Below are 21178 nucleotides of genomic sequence, written 5' to 3' on the forward strand. Positions count from 1 at the left end.
CCAACAAATTGTTCTGAGCTTAGCTCTCACACTTGTGAACTAGTGATGAGTGAATGATGCTTGACTTGCAAACCATTCTCAGAGTATGTCTAGAAGTACTGGCTCCAGGCTTCGCATGTCACCAGCCTTCATCCCTGTTACTTGTCTCTTGCCCCTTTGATGGGCCTTGTAAGTCTTCCATCACAGGTGTCCCTGGGGTTGGGAAATGGCCTGGAATGTGGCTGACTGTTACAATTTTATGTTTTATTCTTTTATGCCCCTAAAGATGACTTTGCACTTTAGATTTATAGACCTTTCTGCTGGAGAACTTGGAATGAGTTGCCTAACCACCTCATAATCATATTATGAGGATTCAGTAAGACAAATGTACTTAAAAGTGCTCTATAAACATTTATAATGTGTTTCTTTGTTTATTATTTGTACATTGAACATTTCAGAGACGGAGGTAGAAAGGAAACTTGGAACTTGGATTTGTTTGCTTTCTTTTTATGTGTTTTTTTGAAGGCAGGTTGGAGGCATATCAGATTAATTATTAGATGGAGGCAATATATATCGAACTGTATGGGAACCACTGATCTCTGATCTAAAATGGAACCTGTAATTCCCTGCTCTTGGCTGCTAATATGCCACAGCTTGGATAGCTTATTATTGGTAATGCTGTGTTAGCTGGCACCTGATTTTTAAATTCATATTAACAATCATTGAGCATGCACTTTGCTTTTATAGGAAAATGAGAGTTACCTGGGTCAGGTAAATAAATAAAGGTTCAGGGGGGCCTGGATGGCTCAGTGGGCTAAGCCTCTGCTCAGGTCATGATCTCAGGGTCCTGGGATTGAGCCCCACATCGGGTTCCCTGCTCAGCACAGAGCCTGCTTCCCTTCCTCTCTCTCGGCCTGCCTCTCTGCCTACTTGTGATCTCTGTCTCTGTGAAATAAATAAATACAATCTTTAAAAATAAATAAACAAAGGTTCAGTGAAGTCATGAATTTCAACGTCTGGCATCATTGTTGCTTGAATTGTTCTGGAACTGAACACAAACCTTGTCAGCATCTTAGGAGGAAGAGTCATCTACAATTACTTGAGAATAGTTGTGGCTATGTAAATAGAGTTAATGCATTAGAATTGAACATACTGTGGCCACACCCCTGTTGGAAATGCTGGGGGTGGGCAGTGTGCTACATGGAACTTTTCCAGCTTTTACCTGTGGAAGAAGAGCCAGGTCCAGGACATTTACAGAAACAACTCAGAGTCACCTTTCCCATGCAAGAGAGTTCTTCGAAAACTCCTTTTTTACCTCAAAATGCACACATGTTTTGCATTTGACTTCAAAGCTCTTTATGTTTGTTTTTAAATTAGTTTTACCCCAAATTTTGAGTACAGTGGGTGCTCCACAGCAGATGTCTCCCCGCCACCCCACCCCGCCCTGGGGCACACTTGCCTACCTCTGGGAAAGAGCAGGCACCTGTCGAGAAACCTCTGTGTTCTCAGAGACTGGGAGACGGAGGATATAGGTTAACACACTCATATGACCGCGTGTTCGAGGCATGCATGTTTCCAGCAAACAGCTACACACCTTCATACTGCTGAAGCAGAGTTCCCCTGCCGGGGTAAAAAGGCCTGCTCTCCACTCAATTTTTTGCCTAATTGTGTTTTGGGAGCATGTAACGATGTAGATTCATAATTAGAGCCTTTCAGACAGCAGACCTAAAGAGAAAATGAGAATGTGAGCAGGAGAGATACATCAGAACTAACCCCAAAGCCCTTCCCTCAACCCTAGGAGCCTTCTCCATAGCCTTCGGGAATCTTCTGCACACCACCAACAGATTGGGCTGTGAATCTGTTACGCCATTTGCCGAGGAGGCTTGTTGTGGAGACATCTTTGTGGAAAACAACCAATGAACTGGCGAGGGCTGCATCCGACTGGGGGCCTCCGGACTAGCACCGGGCAGTTAGGGTAACGGCGAGGCATCACACATGGGAAAGAGCAAAGGGAACTAGAGAACCTACAGACCTGAGAAGATGCGCAGTCTTCACCTGCCTCTATCACCTCAGTCAAGTGGTTCCAGGGTGAACTCTGGCTGAGTCTTCACACCGTTTTCACAGTCCATAAATGGTGGGGCTTCTATATGTGCAGCAGATCTTTTAACCTCAAACACACTCCTGGAACTCACCTCTACCAAGACGTCAGGATGCAGAACCTTCCTGAAACACGCAAACATTTTTACTTCCTGGAAAATGTTAATCACAGTTACTGTTGGCCACCACGTTCATATCGTCAATCTGGCGCCGAGATGACTGTAAATAATGTTAACAAAAATCCACGAGCTAAGTAGATTTCTGTGGGGTTTTAAATGTGTCTCCTCTGTGAGCTTAGTAGCCTCTGAAAAATACATACTTCTCTCTTTGTCTACAGACCTGATTTTTGCTACCATAAAGATGAAGAAATAGTTTGTAAATATCCTGCATATTTACAAATTTGTAAATATCCTGCATAACAAGAAGAGGAATATTTAAATAGGAAGAAGCAAAATATGTATGCTTCAAACTATCCTTTGCTATGGTTGCAGGTTTAAGCTTGTGTTAGCCTGTTATGAAAAATGTAGTTTAGTCCTCCACTTTTTAAAAATTGGAATGCACACACTTTAGACTTATAATTCTACAAGTCTTTATTAAAGTATGGTTTCTGTTGTGTCTTCAGTGAACTTATATTCTGAGGAGATAAGCTAGATGTTGGCATCCTTAAACTAGAATTAGGAAGACAGTTGTCATTGTCCTACTCTGGCACGTACAGCAGCGTAAGGGCTTGTGGCTAGCCTATTGAGAACTTCTATGGCCTTCATCTGGACAGAGGTTTGACAAAGAAGAAAAATTTACATTAAGGAATTTTTATTTATGCCTAGGTGTATTGGCCACTTCAAGAGTTAGGAGAAGGGTCGAGGCTGAGGACACAGTGTCTGAGCTGTTTGTTGACTTCTCAGGCTCTGTGTCAGCCAGGCAATGTGAAGACCACACACAGAGCAGGAAGAATCAGGCTTTCCAAATGGAGGGGAGATAATGCCTTGGAACCAGCCCATATTCCCAACCCACAAATCCCAGGCCATGTCTTCCTCTAATTGTTTATTATCAAATGAGATTCAGAGAACAGACCTATCTCTTATCTCACTTGATGCCAAGATCCATTCCATATGCCACTGACATTGATTTCCTCTGCCACAGCCCAGGAGCCCTGAGATGCACCTTGCACTTGGGTCTGAAAACAGGTATACTGAGGAGATTTGCATATTAGCTACAGCCAAACACGTAGGCACACCAGGGGCACCAGCTTCAGTGTGAAGAAGGATTCTAGAAATCCCTTTGTACTCTCCTGGGCCAAAGCTGTGAGCCCTAGTGATGCCCAGTCGTTACACTCAAGTCTTACAAAGGTGGCTTGATGGTAGCATATAGTCACACTCTTACAGCATCAAGGATACTGAAAAGGCAATAGAAACAGCCCCACAACCTACAACAGAGACTTTGAGCTAGAGGCTGACAAGTTCAAGTTTTCTATCTTCTCCTTTCTCAGGACAGATTACCTTCTAAAAAGTGGACACTTGGGCAGCTGGGCTCAGGTGGCTCAGTTGGTTAAGCCACTGCCTTCAGCTCAGGTCATGATCCTGGAGTCCTGGGATGAAGTCCTACATTGGGCTTCCCCTGTTCTGCAGGGAGCCTGTTTCTCCCTCTCCCTCTGCCTCTCCCCCTGCTTGTTTTCTCTCTCTCTCTCTCTCTCTCTCTGTCGAATAAATAAATAAAATCCTTACAAAAAAAAAAGAAGTGGACACTGTATGAATTTGCTTAATAATCTAACTTTTAAAAAATTATTTTCTGCAAATGCAGTGCTTTAAATAGTAATACTGTGTTGGAATAAATAGTCATGATCATTTCTGAATAGAACTTTCCTAGGAGAAAATGGAAGCAAGGACTTTAGGTGTTCTGATTAATATATTAGCAGATATATATTGAGCAATGCTGGAAAATAAAACATTTTAGCAACTTGACTTGCAAATACTCACCAGACTACAGATAATCCATGTAACAATTATGTTTCTGAAGTTTCCCAGATTAAATAAGAGAGAACTCAAAGTAGTTCTTAATGCTATGCTCAGGCTCTTCCCTAATACACAGAATTTCCTGGAAATCCCTAGATAATAATACAGATTAGAAGAAATGGAGGTACCGCAGTTTTACAGCATACTTTGCTAAATGGAAACACATTATAATTACAGCAGTAAACATCTATTGACCTATATCATTCTGTTGCCTTAGGGTCTGCTTTAATAAATAGTTTTTGCAAATTTGAATGTGAAAAGATGTTGTTTACATAAGTAGTTACAAAGAGCCTCTAATATTACAGTAATTGTGTTTGTTGATTTCCATTACTCTGAAAAATGCCCCTCCTCCCCACTAGCAGATCCTCTATTACTGGGAAAGACATAAGATTGCTAGAAGCTTGTTTTAATCAATAGTAGCCTAATAAAATCACAACACTGCTGTCTTTGTAGACTATAGTTGGAGAAATAACTGTGATTAAGCATGTTTGCTTTGCAGTGTATCTATTTCAATGCTTGTTTTGCTTGTCTCCCATTTTCCTTCTTACAGATTTTTAAAAGCATTGGCTCTGATGAGACTGTCCAAGGCCAAGGAAGTCGGAGGCTGATCAGCTTTTCTCTCTCAGGTATGTTTCGCTCACCTGAAGGCCATGGAGACAATAAAAGGTCAACCAACAGTTGGGTGACCTATTTGACTCTTACCTACAAGTTACTCCATCTCTATGTGCCTCAGTTTCCCTATCTTCTAGTGTAATTCCACATTTAATTTAAAACAAAAATTAAAAATACCTGCTCCGTTTTCCTTGACCTCATAAGGATACCAGAAGAGACAGTAATAATAGATGCTAAAGCACTTTGAGATAATAGGAATAAAAGCTGCCATTTCACTTTGCCTCCATTGTCACTAGCATTATCTGAAAGTTTATAAAGTGGAGGTAGGGGAAAGCCTAGGGAGAGAAGCAACCAGCAGACTGTTTAAGTGAAATCTCACATGAAGCTCATTTGGTAAAACAGATAAAAACCAAGCTGCTCAAAATAGTACATTTGTGGAAAAGTCAGTGAAAATCCAAATAAAGTATGTAACTTAATTAATAGTATTTAGTTGAGTAATCTAATTTTTTAGTTTTCATAATGCATTATAGTTCTGTAATATATTAATAGTGGGGCAAACTGGGTAATGATGTCTTGAAAATATCTGTACCATCTCTGCAACTCTTCTGTAAATCCAGAATAATTTCAGAATTAAAAGAAAAACTGAGTTACACTGCCTAAAATGATATACAAAGCTCAGAGCCCTACACATTAAATTCCATCCTAAGTGGTCTTTGGGGAGACACAATGGCGTGAAGCTCTGGGACTCTATGGAACACAGAAAACTATTATCTTAGCTTGTTGTCAACCAACAAATGTCGCAGGCCATGAATGTCAGAGAGCTAAGACCAAAGACACTAAGTACACTAAGTACATGAGTGTCCTTGGGAGATAAGACAGTCAACTGGCATTTTTTTCATGTCTAAGTGAGCCCCAGTAAAGCAAATGTGTGCCTGAAGAACCACTGGTAAATAATTATAGCAAGATTACAGGATAAAGATTAATAAACAAAAAGTCAGTTGCTTTCCTGTATACTGGCAATGAACAAATGGAATTTGAAATTAAACACAAAATGTCTTTTTATATTAGCACCCCCAAAACCAAAATGTTTAGATATAATTCTAACAAAATTTGTACAAGGTCTGTATGAAGAAGACTACAAAACTCTGATGAATGAGGGGCGCCTGGGTTGCTCAGTGGGTTAAGCTGCTGCCTTCGGCTCGGGTCATGATCTCAGGGTCCTGGGATCGAGTCCCGCGTCGGGCTCTCTGCTCAGCAGGGAGTCTGCTTCCTCCTCTCTCTCTCTCTGCCTACTTGTGATCTCTCTCTGTCAAATAAATAAATAAAATCTTTAAAAAAAACCTCTGATGAATGAAATTAAAGAACTAAATGAATGGAGAGATATGCCATATTGACAGATTAAAAGAGTCAGTATTGTCAAGATTTTAATTTTTCTATAGAATCAGTGCAATCCCAGTTAAAACCCCAGTAAGTCATTTTGTAGATACTGATATATGACTCTAAAATTTATGGAGAGATGCAAAGACCCAGAAAACCAACACAGTATTCAAAGAGCAGATCAAAGTTGGAGAACTGACTTACTCAACTTCAGACTTGCTACAGCTGTGGTAATCAAGTTAGTGTCATATTGTGATGGGACAGATAGATCGGTGGAACAGAATAGAGTATCCAGAAAGAGACCCATATAAATTTAGTCAACTGATCATTGACAGAGGAACAATGGCAATACAGTGGAATAAAGACAGTCTTTTCAACAGATGGTGCTAGAACTACTGGACATCTCCATGCAAAAAAAAAAAAAAAGACTCTATATCCAGAACTTACACCCTTCACAAAAATCAACCCACTGAATAACCCACTGAATAGAACTAATAAATTCAATAAAGTTGGAAGATACAAAATCAAAATACAAAAATCTGCTGTTTCTGTAGTAATGCAGAAAAAGAAATTAAGAAAATAATCCCATTTATAATTTCATCAGAAAGGGTGAAATACCTAGGAATAAATGTAACTAAGGAAAGACAGACCTGTACACCAAAAACAAGAAACACTGATGAAAGAAATTGAAGAAAATGCAAATAAATGGGGAGATAGTCCATGCTCATGGGTGAGAAGAATTAATATAGTCAAAATGTCCATACTACCTATAGCAGTCTACATATTCAGTGCAATCTCTGTCAATATTCCAATGGCATTTTTTCACAGAAATAGAGCAAAGAATTCTAAAATTTGTATGGAACCACAAAAGACCCCAAATAACCAAAGCAATCTGAGGAAAGAAGAGCCAAGTTGGAGGAATCATTCCCAATTTCAAACTATATTACAAAACTATAACAGTCAAAATAGTATGATATTAACATAAAAACAAGACACATAGATAGATCAAAGGAACAGATAGAGAGTCCAGAAGTAAACATACTCTTTTATGGTCATTTAATTTATAGCAAGGAGCCAAGAATATACGATGAGAAAAAGACAATCCAGTCAATAAACAATTCTGGGAAAACAGGACAGCCACATTCAAAAGAATAAAACAAGACCTATATTTCACCGTACAAAAAAATAACTCAAAATATATTAAAGACTTGAACATAAGACCTGAACTCACAAAAGTTTTATAAGAAAGCATAGACATGAGTCTTGGTGGTGATTTTTTGGGATTTGACAAAAGCAAAGGCAACAAAAGCAAAAATAAATAAATGGGACTACATCAAACTAAAAAGCATTTTCACGACAAAGGAAACTGTCAACAAAATGGAAAGGAATAAGAGAAAATAATTGCAAATTGTATTTCTAAAAAAGGGTTAATATCCAAAATATAAAATATATAAAGGGGTTATATATCCAAAATACACAAAGAACTCATGCAACTCAGCAGAAAAAAAAAAAAATCCGACTTAAGAATGTGCAGAAGAGGGGCGCCCTGGTGGCTCAGTGGGTTAAAGCCTCTGCCTTCAGCTCAGGTCATGATCCCAGGGTCCTGGATCGATTCCTGAATTGGGCTCTCTGCCCAGCAGGGAGCCTGTTTCCTCCTCTCTCTCTCTCTCTCTCTCTGCCTGCCTCTCTGCCTACTTGTGATCTCTGTCTGTCAAATAATAAATAAAATCTTAAAAAAAAAAAAAAGAATGTGCAGAAGATCTGAATAGACAGCTCATCAAAGAAGACATATAGATAACCAACAAGTACACAAAAAGATAGTCAGTATCACTTACCATAAGTGAAATGCAAATCAAAACCACAATGAGATATCCTCTCACAGGTGTTAGAATGACTAGTATCAAAAGACAAGGGAGGAGCGCCTGGATGGGTCAGTTGTTAAGTGTCTGCCTTCAGCTCAGGTCATGACCCCAGGGTCCTGGGATCTAGCCCCCCACTGGGCACCCTGCTTAGTGGGGAGCCTACTTCTCCTCTCCCACTCCCCCTGCTTGTGTTCCCTCTCTCACTGTGTCTCTCTCTATCAAATAAATAAATAAAATATTTTTTAAAAAAAGACAAGGGGAAACAAGTATTAGTGAGGTGGTAGAGAAAGGGAACCTTTATGCACTATTGGTAGGGATGTAAGTTAGTGCAGTCACTATAAAAACCAGTATGGAGGTTCCTCAAAAAATTAAAGATAGAACACCATAGGATTCAGCAGTTCCACTTCTGGGTGTTTATCCAAAGAAATGGAAACACTAACTCAAAAAGATATATGCACCCCCATGTTCATTGAGACATTATTTATAATAACCACGACACAGAAGCAACCTAAGTGTCCACTGATAGATGAATGGATAAAGAAATTGTGGCATATATATACACAATACAATGATATTCAGCTAAATAAAAAATGAAATCTTGCTATTTGGACAACATGGATGGACTTGAGGGCATTATGCTAAATGAAATATGTCACACAGAGAAACACAAAGACCATATAACCTCACATATACATGGACTCAAAAAAAAAAATCAAGCTCGTGGATTGGTTGGGGTTGGGCAGAATGGGTGAAGATGGTCAAAAGATACAAACTTCCAGTTATAAAACAAATAAATGATGTGAATATAATATACAGCATAGTGACTAAAGTTAATAATACTGTATTGTGTATTTGAAAGTTGCTAAGAGAATAGATCTTAAATGTTTTTATCAGAAGAAAAAGTTATAACGATGTGTGATGACGGCGGTTAAATAGACTTATTTGGTAATCATTTTGCATTCATACAAATATAATACAAATACATGAACCATTATGTTGTACACCTGAAACTAATATAATTTTAAATGTCAAATATACCTCAGTTTTTACAAATAACTAAAAAATGGATCAGACTTAAGTGTAAAATGCAAAACTATAAAACTTCTTGAAGGTAACAGGAGAAAATCTCCATAACATTGGGTATGACAATGACTTTTTAGCTACAACACTGAAGATGTGGTGCATAAAAGAAATAATTGATAAAGGATGAAATTTATTAGAATTTAAAACTTCTACACCACAAAAAACAATGTCAAGAGAACAAGAAGACAAGCCACACTGGGCAAAAATATTTACAAAATACTCTTATGTTAAAAGAACATTATCCATTATACAAAGAACTCTTGAAACTCAATATGAAAACAAACAACTCAATTTTTAAAAATGGGCCAAAGATTGTGGCAGACATCTCATACAGATGACAAAAAATCATTTGAAAACATGCTCCATATCGTATGTCACTGGGGAAACGCAAATAAACACAACAATGAGATACCACCACATACCTATTAGATTGGCCAAAATCCAGAATGCTGACAACACCAAATGCTGACAAGAATGTAGAACAGTGAGAACTCTCAGTGGTTACTGTTGGGAATACAAGTGGTATAGCCACTTTCAAAGGCAGTTTGGTCATTTGTTACAAAACTAAACATAATCTTACCATAGGATCCAGTGACTGCATTCCTTGGTATTTACCCAAATGAGTTAAAAACTTAACTCTGTACCAAACCTGCACACAGATGTTTATAGGAGCTTTTTTCATAATTGACAAAACATGGAAGCAACTCAGATATCCTTCAGTAGGTGAATGGATGAATAAACTGTAGTATATCCAGACAATGGATTGATGTTCATTGCTAAAAGGAAACGAGCTCTCAGACTAGAAAAAGATATGAGGGAATCTTAAATGCATATTACTAAGTGAAAAACAGTTATTCTGAAAAGGCTACATACTATATGATTCCAACTTTATGACATGATGGGAAGGGCAAAACTGTGGAGTCAGTAGGGAACTCAGTGGTTGCCTGGAGGTAGGGGTGGGGGTTATGGGAGAGGTGGAGAACAGAGGACTTTTTAGGACAGTATACATATTCTGTATGATACTCTAATAATGGATACATTTGTCCAAATCCATAGAAGATACACCACCAAAAGTGAATGCTAATGTAAACTACAGACTTGGGGTAATAATGATGTGTCAGTATAGGTTCATCAGTTGTAACAATTGCACCCCGCTAGTGGGGAATGTTGATAATGGCAGAGGCTCTGCATGTGTGAGGCAAGAGGTATATGGGAAAATCTGTACTTCCTCTTCACTTTGCTATGAACCTACAACTCCCCCCATCAAAATAAAGTATTTTATTTAAAATAAAATAGTTGATGACATTAGCATGTATCTAAGTTAAAGAAAAAGGAAGAAGAAACTCAATACTTTTGTGTTATTAGGGCAGAAAGCCAACAGCTCCTGATTTACCATTCTTATGTTCCTGTTGAAATGCTTGAGAAATAACAGTTAATTGTGCAAACCTGCAGAAACAGCAGAAGCATAGAAAACTTCTCAACTGCCTTCCAGAAACCAAGAGGGACTTTAATTAACCAAAACAGTGAAATCCTGAAACTTGAGAGGGATGCCATGTAGGATGGGCAGCATGGGGCTGGGGAAGGAGACAATATCTCTGTTAATTGGTTCCCATTTTGGTTCTGCCACATAGACATGGGTTGATAGACCTACTATATTCATTGTGTGAGACTACAGCCCTTGGCCATCTTACCTCTCCACTTTGCAGAGGAATTTTCACTTAGACCCTTAGAATTTTCATTTGGATTTCTTCTCTCAGTGTCCACCAGGTTTCCTGAGGTGACCTCAGGCCCTCACCTCAACTGTCCTGAGGAAAGCTGGAAGTCCAGTCCAGGAAAGGCCAACCATCCTCTCTTAAAACACATAGTAACCACAATATCTGTTGTATTGATTTTTGACAAGGAATGGTTTTCTACATGTCAGTAATTGTTCCATATAATGGGTTCTGTAGACATACCAGTCTGTCTTTATAATGAGGTAGAAAACAGTCTAAAGATTGGAAAGACTTTTCCACATTTTAGATGGACTTTTCTCCTTGTGTAAAGCCTGATATGATCTTTAACCTCACCAAAACACATTTAAATTAAAATGTTCCTAATTTTATAGATTTCCAGGCCATGGGGTTGAAGAAAGGGATGTTTTTCAACCCAGACCCTTACCTGAAGATTTCCATTCAGCCTGGAAAGCACAGCATCTTCCCTGCCCTCCCACACCATGGACAGGAGAGGAGATCCAAGATCATAGGCAACACTGTGAACCCCATCTGGCAGGCCGAGGTGAGTGTTGTGGGCCCTGAAAAGAAGTCTGAGTGGCCAACTGAAACAACTGACCATAAACCAGCCCACATGCCATGCCCTCCTTTCTTGGAGCCCCAGACTGCTGCTAAGTTCATGGCTCTCTGATCTTAGAAGAGAGCTGTGTTCTCTGTGGGTTGTAATTCAGGGATTTTGCTGGAGGCCCTCAAGGCAATACCAGGAAACTTGCAGTAACACTCAGTAGGCCTGCTGTAGCTCTTCATCTGAGAGCAAGACAGCCTCCCAGTACCTCTGTGTGGAAGAAAGAAGAGAAGCATTCTGACACTCTTCCTACGTGTGCAGTCCTTAGGCAAGAATGCCAGATTTTAAATGTGTCCCTCTAGACCAGTTCCAGAGTTTCTAAAACCATCCATTTCCTAGAACAGGTAAATCATGAAGCCCTACAATACCCTTGGGAGTTACATATTTTTTTTATTTAAATAAACATGAACCCTAATTTTGCATCCCACCTTCCTGGTCTGAACGGTGTTTGGTAACTTGCTGGAGTATCGAGTGGTTGGTTCTGTCTCAGGAAGGCCTGTCTCCACTCCCGAATGTGTGTCCTCTACCGGCCAGAAGTGAGGACATTCCTCAGTAAAGCCACGCACATGTCAGACTTGGCCTCACAGTGACTAAGTTCTCTCCTAGGGAACTAACAGAAAGTTGTCACCACCTGCTGGGCAGTTTAACTCACATGCTTTGGCTTGAGGTTGTGACCTGCTGACTGTGTGGGCTGGGGAAGCAGGGAGGCTTAGGGCATGGGAGGGGCTACTATTTAATGTTGGTGTTAAAAGCACGGGTTTGCAGCCACACAAATCTTGGTTCAAATCTCAGCATGACCTGTTACTCATGTGGATTTAAGAAATCAATCATCCTCAATCTGAGCCTGAGGTTACCTTCACCAGGCTGTTACTGACGGGAATGTGCTCCTCCTTTCCAAGGCACTTGCTTTGGACAGGTTTCCTTCCTTTATTCTTCAGAGTAGATCATCTCTGTTGTAGACTTTACAAGCGTCCTTGAATAAGAAAGCGTAATTAGATGTCTGGGGATAAATCTCATTGTCTCTGGGGATAAATCTCATTGTCTCTTAAATTACACCACCCACTTCCTAGGCTTAATAAACCCTGACCCAGGCCTTACAGAGGAGCAATGTTTAAAGTTAGAGCAATGTAAAGGCAATGGGATTGCACTTGAACTTCCTACTGCTTTGGTTATCAACAGATTCTAGAGCACTGAGAGTACCAGTAGCATGGAATACTGAATCTTAAATTATTTGATCCTTCAGTCCTGGCTATTGTCACCAATTATTTCTGGTCTCCTCACTGCATTCCTGGGGATAATAAAAGACGCCACAGGAATTTGTAGTACATGGGGGCGGGGTGGGGGGGCTTCTCTCTTCCGAAGAACTTCAGAGCAACTTGTTCTAAAACATTTAGTCACAAAGGTATTATAAGTCTCAAAGAACAGTTCAGAAACCCACCACTATCAGAATGTTTTTGGTCTAAAAATGTCAGCTAGAATCCACTTTAAGTTCTGAAATTATTTCTGCATCTCTAGTTAAGATTTACTTCACTCTGGAAAGATCCTAGCACACTCTCACTAGTCCTTTGCTTTTGACCTCCTGCATTCTATTCAGCCTCCCCTGGTTAAAGTTGGTGTTCTTTTTTTTATTTTTTTAACTGGGTTGGGTGATGGGCCTTAAGGAGAGGATGTGATATAATGAGCACTGGGTGTTATATGCAACTGATGAATTACTGAATCTACATCTGAAACTAATCATACACTGTATGTTAACTAATTTAATTTAAGTATGTAAAAAAAAAAAAAAGTTGGTGTTCTACAATAAGTTTTGCCACAGGTCTTCCCTATGAGGATTAGACTGAGGGTAACTGATTTCTCAAGTTAAATATCAGATAACTTGACTGAAGATCTGCAGTTTCCACCCCTAAATGCTCTCCTGTGCAGAGCACTCAAGGACTTGGCTGTCCCAGCGTTACTTACCGCTTGTGTCCATAACGGATGCACTTGGCTCTGAGCTAGAGGATGTGGGGCCTGCTGTGGTATTTTTTACAAACAAGAAGTCCAGAGGGAGGTGGTTCTGGAAGTGCAGCTGCTGAGAACACCAACAAGGGACTCGAGCTCTCTGGGTCTTCCCACCACACTGTTAGCCAATGACACTCAACGTCCTGTCTTAAAGCCTCAACCTCAAGTTCGAGAGAAGAGAGCAAAAAGCCTTCTCCGTGTAAGGCTTTGCATTTTTATTCTGTAAGAGAAGCCCTTCCCAGCAAAAGCCCTGTTATCTGTCACAGACATTCACCTGTTTGGGAAAATCTAGTACTTCGATTCCCCAGCTCTAAAATAAGGAGAGGAAGGGAGAAGGTGTTGAACATGGGTGTCGAATAGAATAATTTGTAGTGTGTGCAATGTGCTTCAGCTCCCCTCACCAGTACCTTACACTCTCAGTAGTTGCCATCCCCCACTGCCCCACATGCTTTCACGAGGCTGCAAGATAATCTTTGCTCATGTCTGCCTGAAATGTACATTCCCAACGAATCAACTAGCAAGTCCTGCTCACCCATCAAGACTCTGCTAAAATGCCACCTCCCTCCTGGGCCTTCCTTGATTCCCACCCTGGACCTCAGGAGGAAAGTGCTCCTTCCTTTCTGTCCCTTTTTTTATTTGCACATCCATCTTTCCCGTGAGCCTTTGAGCTCCTCAAGCAGATGCTAATATCCAGTTTTTCTTCGCATCTCCAGTTCCGAGAACCTACTTCTATAAGGCTTATATATAGGGCTTACTATGTCAAGCAGTGGAAACATTTTATGTAATTAGCTCAGTCCTCACAACAACTCTAATGTACTATTCTTACCTCCATTTAAAGATGGGAAAACCAAGACACAGAGAAGTTAAGTAATTTTCCCCAGGTCTCAGCTGGTAAATGGCAGAACCAGAATTTGAAGCAGGTCATCTGCCTTTAGAGCCTGATACTGATCAGTTTGGGGTACATAGGTGGTTGTGGATAAATTCTGGAAAGAGTATCCACAGATTTTATCGGATACTCAAAGTGATGAGTATAACCCCTCCCCTTCAAAGGAAGAATAAAGTTTAAATCTATAGCATTGGATGATGAGGCTGAAGACGGTTATCAAGTCGAACGTGGTCTTTCAGCTAATCATCCGAATTGCTACTTCTGAAGGGTAAATTTGAAGGATCAGTGAGAATGTTTTTAATGGGGAAAGCCAGGTGAAGTTCTATGGCTGATAAGATTAATATAAGAAATGTTACTGGGTATCTGTTCTGTGGTAGAAATAGAAATCTCTGGAAGGACAAAAAGGATTGAGAGGTAAGACCTCTCAGGCAGGTGGAAGGAGACAACACAAGGAAATAAATGATCTAATCAAGGTATGGACAGAATGCAGCAGAATGCTGATGGGAGGACTTCCCAGATGGTGTGCTGTGGGACTTAGGTCGTGATAGGTGATGAGACATTTTTGGTGAGTGCCATGGGGGCATTCCAGGTAGAAGGTACAGCATGTGCGAAATTACCAAGGCATCTCACAAACACTTGGGGAACTCTATAGAAATGGCATGTGATTGAGAAATAAAAAGAAAGAAATACCATGTGGTTGGAGCTCACGGTACACACAGACAAGTGATGGCTGTTGGGCTGGGCTTACACCAGTTGCATATATCCAGCATGGTTCTCTTCTTTATTTATTTCTTTTTTTTTTCCCCATGTTCAGTCAGCCAACATACAGTATACCATTAGTCTTTGACATAGTGTTCAACAATTCATTAGTTGCCTGTAACACCCAGTGCTCGTCACAATATGTGTCCCCCTTAATGCTCATCACCCAGTTACCCTATCCCCCCACCCCTTCCCTTCTGTAACCTCAGTTTGTTTCCAGAGTCCAGAGTCTCTCATAGTTTGGTTCTCTTAATTCTTACAAACAAAACCTAATGTTGGGTTCTGGGTCTCATACTGCACCTTGGTGAACGAAATGAAGATTCCCTGCTCCTACAGAATTCACGCACATTTTTAAATATCTGTGCAAACAGGTGAATGAGAACCAAACTGTCCTACTCTCTGTATATACCTACTAACATAAAGCACATTCATTTGAAATAATTGAATTTACCTGCACTTAAGAGCAAGAATAGCCTTTACTGTATAGTTTAAATGCTAAATTTATTTCTGTGATTAATGTTGCATTAAAATCTTACTTTATTTTTTTCAGATTTATGCAAGTTCAAACATAAAACATGTTTTTGCTAATTAAAACACTCTAAACCTTAGAAAAAATACTCTTGGAATTTTATTTACTTATTTATTTTTACTATCAGAATTTTAAAATGAAGAGAGAAAATTGAGAGAAAATACATACTAAGTATAATGTCAACTAAAAAAAAATTTAAAGAAGACTACATGTTGATTGATCTCTTTTTTATGATTACTACTGTAATTAGAAACTATTTTCACACAGGGAAAATGCTCCTGATTTTCAAGTCTGTTTACTTTCCTGAATGGATATATTAAGCACTTAATGAGATTATATCCACACAGAGAAGTTAAATAGAAAATGGCAGCAACTGAAGGGTTTGGGGTTCTTTATTCAGAGTGCCTATCGGGAGAGTATATTTAAACCTCTAAATCAAACAAGGAATTTCTAAAAGCAAATGCTTAGAAATATCATGTGGATTGAGCAAATATTAAAATCGAGCCTGGGTGTTTGTCAGCCTCTACCCTTTCCTAGGAAGGGGCCTGAGTGTACCAAGCCTGGCAGGCTTGCACAATAGCAGGAAGGTCATTATGGCTGGAAAATAACCATGTGTGAGGGATGGGAGTCGGGGATAAGATGAGGTTGGGCAGAGAGGCAGGGCCCGGCATCTTTTAAGTCAGGGAAAGTGGTTGGTTTTTTATCCTAAATGTGGTAAGATGCTATTGGGGTAAAAAGGCATTATGTTCTGATCAAAATTTACCCAAATGTTCCTGCGGCTCTGTGTAGAATGGAAGCAGTTGCTTTCTGCTTCCAGCTGTCATGAAACAGCATGTGGCACACTAACACAAAACACCTAGAAAAGCCAGATAAAATTTAAAAGAAGAAAAAAAAAGATTTGTGATCGTGAGAGGATGTTCAGGACAACAGGACTTGTGTGGCCAAGATCCTGGAGAGGGGGACGCCTGGGGGTCTCCGTCGGTTAAGTATCTGCCTTCAGCTCGGGTCATAATCCTGGGGTCCTGGGATCCCACGTTGGGCTCCCTGCTCAGCGGGGAGCCTGCTTCTCCTTCTCCCTCTGCCTACTGCTCCCCCTGCTTGTGCTCTTTTCTCTCTCTGACAAAAAAATAAATAAAATCTTTTTTTTTTAAGATTTTATTTATTTATTTGACAGAGAGAGATCACAAGAGGGCAGAGAGGCAGGCAGAGACAGAGAGAGAGGGAAATAGGCTCCCCGCTGAGCAGAGAGCCTGATGTGGGGCTTGATCCCAGGACCCTGGGATCATGACCTGAGCCGAAGGCAGAGGCTTTAACCCACTGAGCCACCCAGGCACCCCGTCATCATAAGTTTTCTTGTAGTGTTCAGCAATTCATCAGTTGCGTATAACCCCCAGGGCTCATCACAACATGTGCCCTCCTTAATACACAGGTGCCTATTCTTGGACTTATCAGAGGTAGATTTTAAATACTATTTTATGTTTTTAAACTTAAGAAGCTAGACATCAATAATAAAAATAAAACTAGAAAATGCCCATCCACTTTGAAAATTAAGCAAAATCTCCTAAAAAATCTAGGGGTCAAGGAAGAGATCATAATAGAAACTAGAAAACATTTTGAACTGAATAATAATGAATATATGACATATTTAAACTTATGGGATGTAGCTAAATTAGAAAATAAGCTGATCCCAGTGATGTGAGTTTCCATGTGATTAATCTACTATACCAGTACTGTGAAGAAGATGAATGCAGATATCACTGAACTAGAAAACAAATACTTGACAGAGAGAGTTAACAAAAATTACAGTGTAGTTATTGTACTTGTATTAAAAAGATGAGTATTGGGGCGCCTGGGTGGCTCAGTGGGTTAAGCCGCTGCCTTCGGCTCAGGTCATGATCCCAGGGTCCTGGGATCGAGTCCCGCATCGGGCTCTCTGCTCAGCGGGGAGCCTGCTTTCTCCTCTCTCTCTCTGCCTGCCTCTCTGCCTACTTGTAAGCTCTCTCTGTCAAATAAATAAATAAAATCTTAAAAAAAAAAAAGATGAGTATTATGAAAATATTTTGCAAATAAATTTGAAAATTTAGAGGCAATGGGAAATAATTTTTAATAGCCAAAATTACAGACTTTATTTAGGTTTCCTCAGTTTTCCCTATATTTTTCCCAGAATTATTATTTTTTGTTTGTTTTTAATTTTGTTTATTATGTTATGTCAGTCATCACACAGTACATCAATAGTTTTTGATGTAGTGTTCCATGAAATGGGAAATACTCTTTACATTATTATTTTTATCATTATGTTTATTAAGGGACAATCTATAAACAAAAATACAATTCATTACATACAACAAAAAACTACATTAATTTAAAGCAGACATTTTGTGGGGAAGGTGCCTGGGTGACTCAGTTGGTTGAGCATCTTACTCTTGGTTTTGACTCAGGTTATGTTCTCAGGGTCATGAGATTGAGCTTTGCATTGGGTTCTGTGCTCAGCAGGGAGTCTGATTGAGCTTTCTCTCTCCCTCTGCCCATCCCTCCTCCAATAAATAAATCTTAAAAAAAAATCAAATCAAATGATTTGATTATAACAAGGTTGCAGGATACAGGGTTAATATACAAGAAGTCCCTTGCTATCTTGTATACCAACAATGAACAACTGGAATTTGAAATTAAAAACAACACTTTTATATTACCATCCCCGAATGAAACACTTAGCTATATATCTAATAAAATTTGTATCGAATGAAAACTACAGTGAATAAATCAAAAAACTAAAAAATGGATATATGTTCAGGGATAGGAAGATAACATTGTCAAGATGTTAAGTTCTTTCTAATTTCATCTATAAATACAATGTAGTCTTGAAATCCCAATAAGTTATTTTTTGGGTATTGACAAATTGATTCTAATCTTTACGTGGAGAGGCAAAAGACCTAGAATATCTAACTAATATTAAGAGGAGAAGAACAAAAATGGAGGACCAATGCTACCCAACTTCAAGGCCTACTATAAAGCTGCAGTGTCAAGAATATGTGGTATTGAGGGGGAAAAAAAAAAAGATAAGGATCAATGGAACGGAGTAGAGTAGAGAGCCTGGAATTAGACCCCCACATAGTCAACTGATCTTCGACAAAGAAATAGAGACAATATAATGGAGCAAAGACAGTCTTTTCAACAAATGGTACTGGAAATGCACATGGAAAGAAAAAAATCTAGAGACAGACCTTATACTCTTCAAAAAATTAATTCAAAAAGGATCATAGACCTAAATGTAAAATGCAAAATTATAAAACCTCAGATATTAACATAGGAGAAAATCCAAATGACTTTGAATTTGGTGATGCCTTTTGAGATATAATACCAGAAGCATGACCCAAGAATGAAAGAATTGACAAGCCGGACTTTATTCAAATTAAAACTGCTCTGTTAAAAACTGTATCAAGAGAATTAGAAGATAAGCCACAAACTGGGGGGAAATATTTGTAAAGGCATAGCTGATAAATAGTTATTATCCAAAATATAGAAGAAAAAAAAATTTTTTTTTATTTGACAGACAGAGATCACAAGTAGGCAGAGAGGCAGGCAGAGAGGAAGGAAAGAAGGATCCCTGCTGAGCAGAGAGCCCGATGCAGGGCTCAATCCCAGGACCCTGGGATCATGACCTGAGCCGAAAGCAGAGGCTTTAACCCACTGAGCCACCCAGGCGCCCCTAGAAGAAATTCTTAACACTCAATGAGAAGAAAACAAACAGTCGATTTAAAAATGGGCCAAAGATCATGACAGGCACCTCACCAAAGATACACGGATGGCAAATAAGCACATGAAAAGATGTTGCACACCTTATGTCGTCAGGGAAATACAAATTAAAATAGCAAGGAGACACCACTGCACACCTATAGCATGGCTTAAATCCAGAACACTGGCAACACAAACACAAACGCTGGAGAGGATGTGGATCAACAGTAAATCTCATACATGGCTGGTGGGCTTGCAACATGGTACATTCACTTTGGAAAAGAGTTTGGCAGATTATTAACTAACTATACTCTCTTAAATGACCCAGCAATCAAGGTCCTCGGTATCCAAAGGATTTCAACACTTATGTCCACACAAAAGCCTGCACAAGAATAATTGCCAAAAATTGATGCAACCAAGATGTCTTTCAGGAGGTGATTGGATATATAAACTGTAATGGGTCCGGACAATGCAGTGTTATTTGGCACTAAAAAGAATCAAGCTACCAAGTCATAAAAGACATAGTGCAAACTTAAATTCATATTACTAAGTGAAAAAAGTAGATCTGAAAAGACTACATACTGCATGATTCCAACTATATGACATTCTGGAAAAGGCAAAACTATAGAGACAGACAGTAAATTGTCAGGGGTTGCCAGGAATGTGTAGGAGAGAAGGATGAATAGGCAGAGAGCAGAAGACTTATAGGGCCATGAAAATACTTGGTATATTACAATGGTGGGTGAATCTTAATTTACTTTTGTCCAAACCAGTAGCATATACAACAGGAAGAATTAGCCCTCGGGTATACTGTTGACTTGGGTGATTATGATGTGTCAGTGAAGATTCATCCTTGGTTTAAAAAAAAAAAAAAAAAAAGTGCCATTCTGGTGAGTGATGTGGATGATGGAGGAGACTATGCATGTGTGGGACAAGGGGTGTAGGAGAAATCTTTGTTCCTCCCTCCAGTTTTGCTGTAAATCTAAAAGAGCTCTAAAAAATGAAGTCTTTTTTAAAAATAGCTTTGGCTCCTCCAGAGTGTTTGTATTTTCTGATAAATTTTAGGAAGACCTTTGAACCTGCAAAAAAAGAAGTTCTAGAATCTTATTTGGCAATTTGTTGAATGTTAACTATTCCATTCTGTGAAATGATATATCTCCACTTATTTAGGTCTTTAATTCCTCTTGACAATAGATGTGGTTTTCAGTATAGAAATCTTGCCTATTGGGGGGGGTCTATTGTAAGTGGAATCTTTTTTCATTTCATTTCCAGTTATTTGCTTCCTATATATATAAATTTTCTCTATTAGTCTTGAATCCTGCAGCCATACTAATTTCACTTGCTAATTCACTAGTTGTTTCATGTGAAGATATTTAAGTAAACAAACATACTACAGCAAATAAAAATAATTTTACTCAATCCTTCCTAAATTTATGCCTTTTGACTTGTTTTTGGTGGTCTGCCTTATTGCAATATGCAAATATGCAATATGCAATATGCAATGTTAACTGAAGGGATGATGGAAGGCATCTTTACTTTATTACTGATATTAGGGAGAAAGCATTCAATACTCACCAAAAAGCATAGTGCCACTAGATTTTTGTAGATGCTCTTCATCAGCTTAAGAATGTTTCCTTCTATTCCTAGTTTGCCGAGAATTCTTTTATTAATCATAGGTGATGTTGAATTTTGTTAAACACTTTTTCTACAGCTGTTGAAATGATTCCACAATTTTCACCTTTATTCTATTAATTTGGTAAATTACCATGATTGATTTTCTTTTTTTATTATTACTTTAGGTTAGTCATCATTAGTCATCGTTAGTTTTTGATGCAGCGTTCCATGATTCGTTGTTTGCGTATAACACCCAGTGCTCCATACAATACGTGCCCGCCTTAATTCCCATACTCAGCTCACC

The 21178-nt window shown here is 39.1% G+C and overlaps 1 protein-coding gene across 2 annotated transcripts in view; it reads left to right on the forward strand.

Annotated features, from left to right (window-relative positions):
• HECW1 (HECT, C2 and WW domain containing E3 ubiquitin protein ligase 1) overlaps positions 1-21178 on the forward strand; it is a 452340-nt gene that overhangs the window by 287006 nt on the left and 144156 nt on the right. For both annotated transcript variants that reach the window (XM_004739366.3, XM_045089534.1), the window contains exons 6-7: positions 4636-4711; positions 11124-11293. In XM_004739366.3, the coding sequence (XP_004739423.1) occupies positions 4636-4711; positions 11124-11293 (246 nt within the window). The remainder of the gene's footprint in view (positions 1-4635; positions 4712-11123; positions 11294-21178) is intronic.

This window comes from Mustela putorius, unplaced genomic scaffold (assembly GCF_011764305.1).
Source record: "Mustela putorius furo isolate JIRA1106 unplaced genomic scaffold, ASM1176430v1.1 tig00003845_pilon_pilon_pilon, whole genome shotgun sequence".
Classification (NCBI taxonomy): domain Eukaryota; kingdom Metazoa; phylum Chordata; class Mammalia; order Carnivora; family Mustelidae; genus Mustela; species Mustela putorius.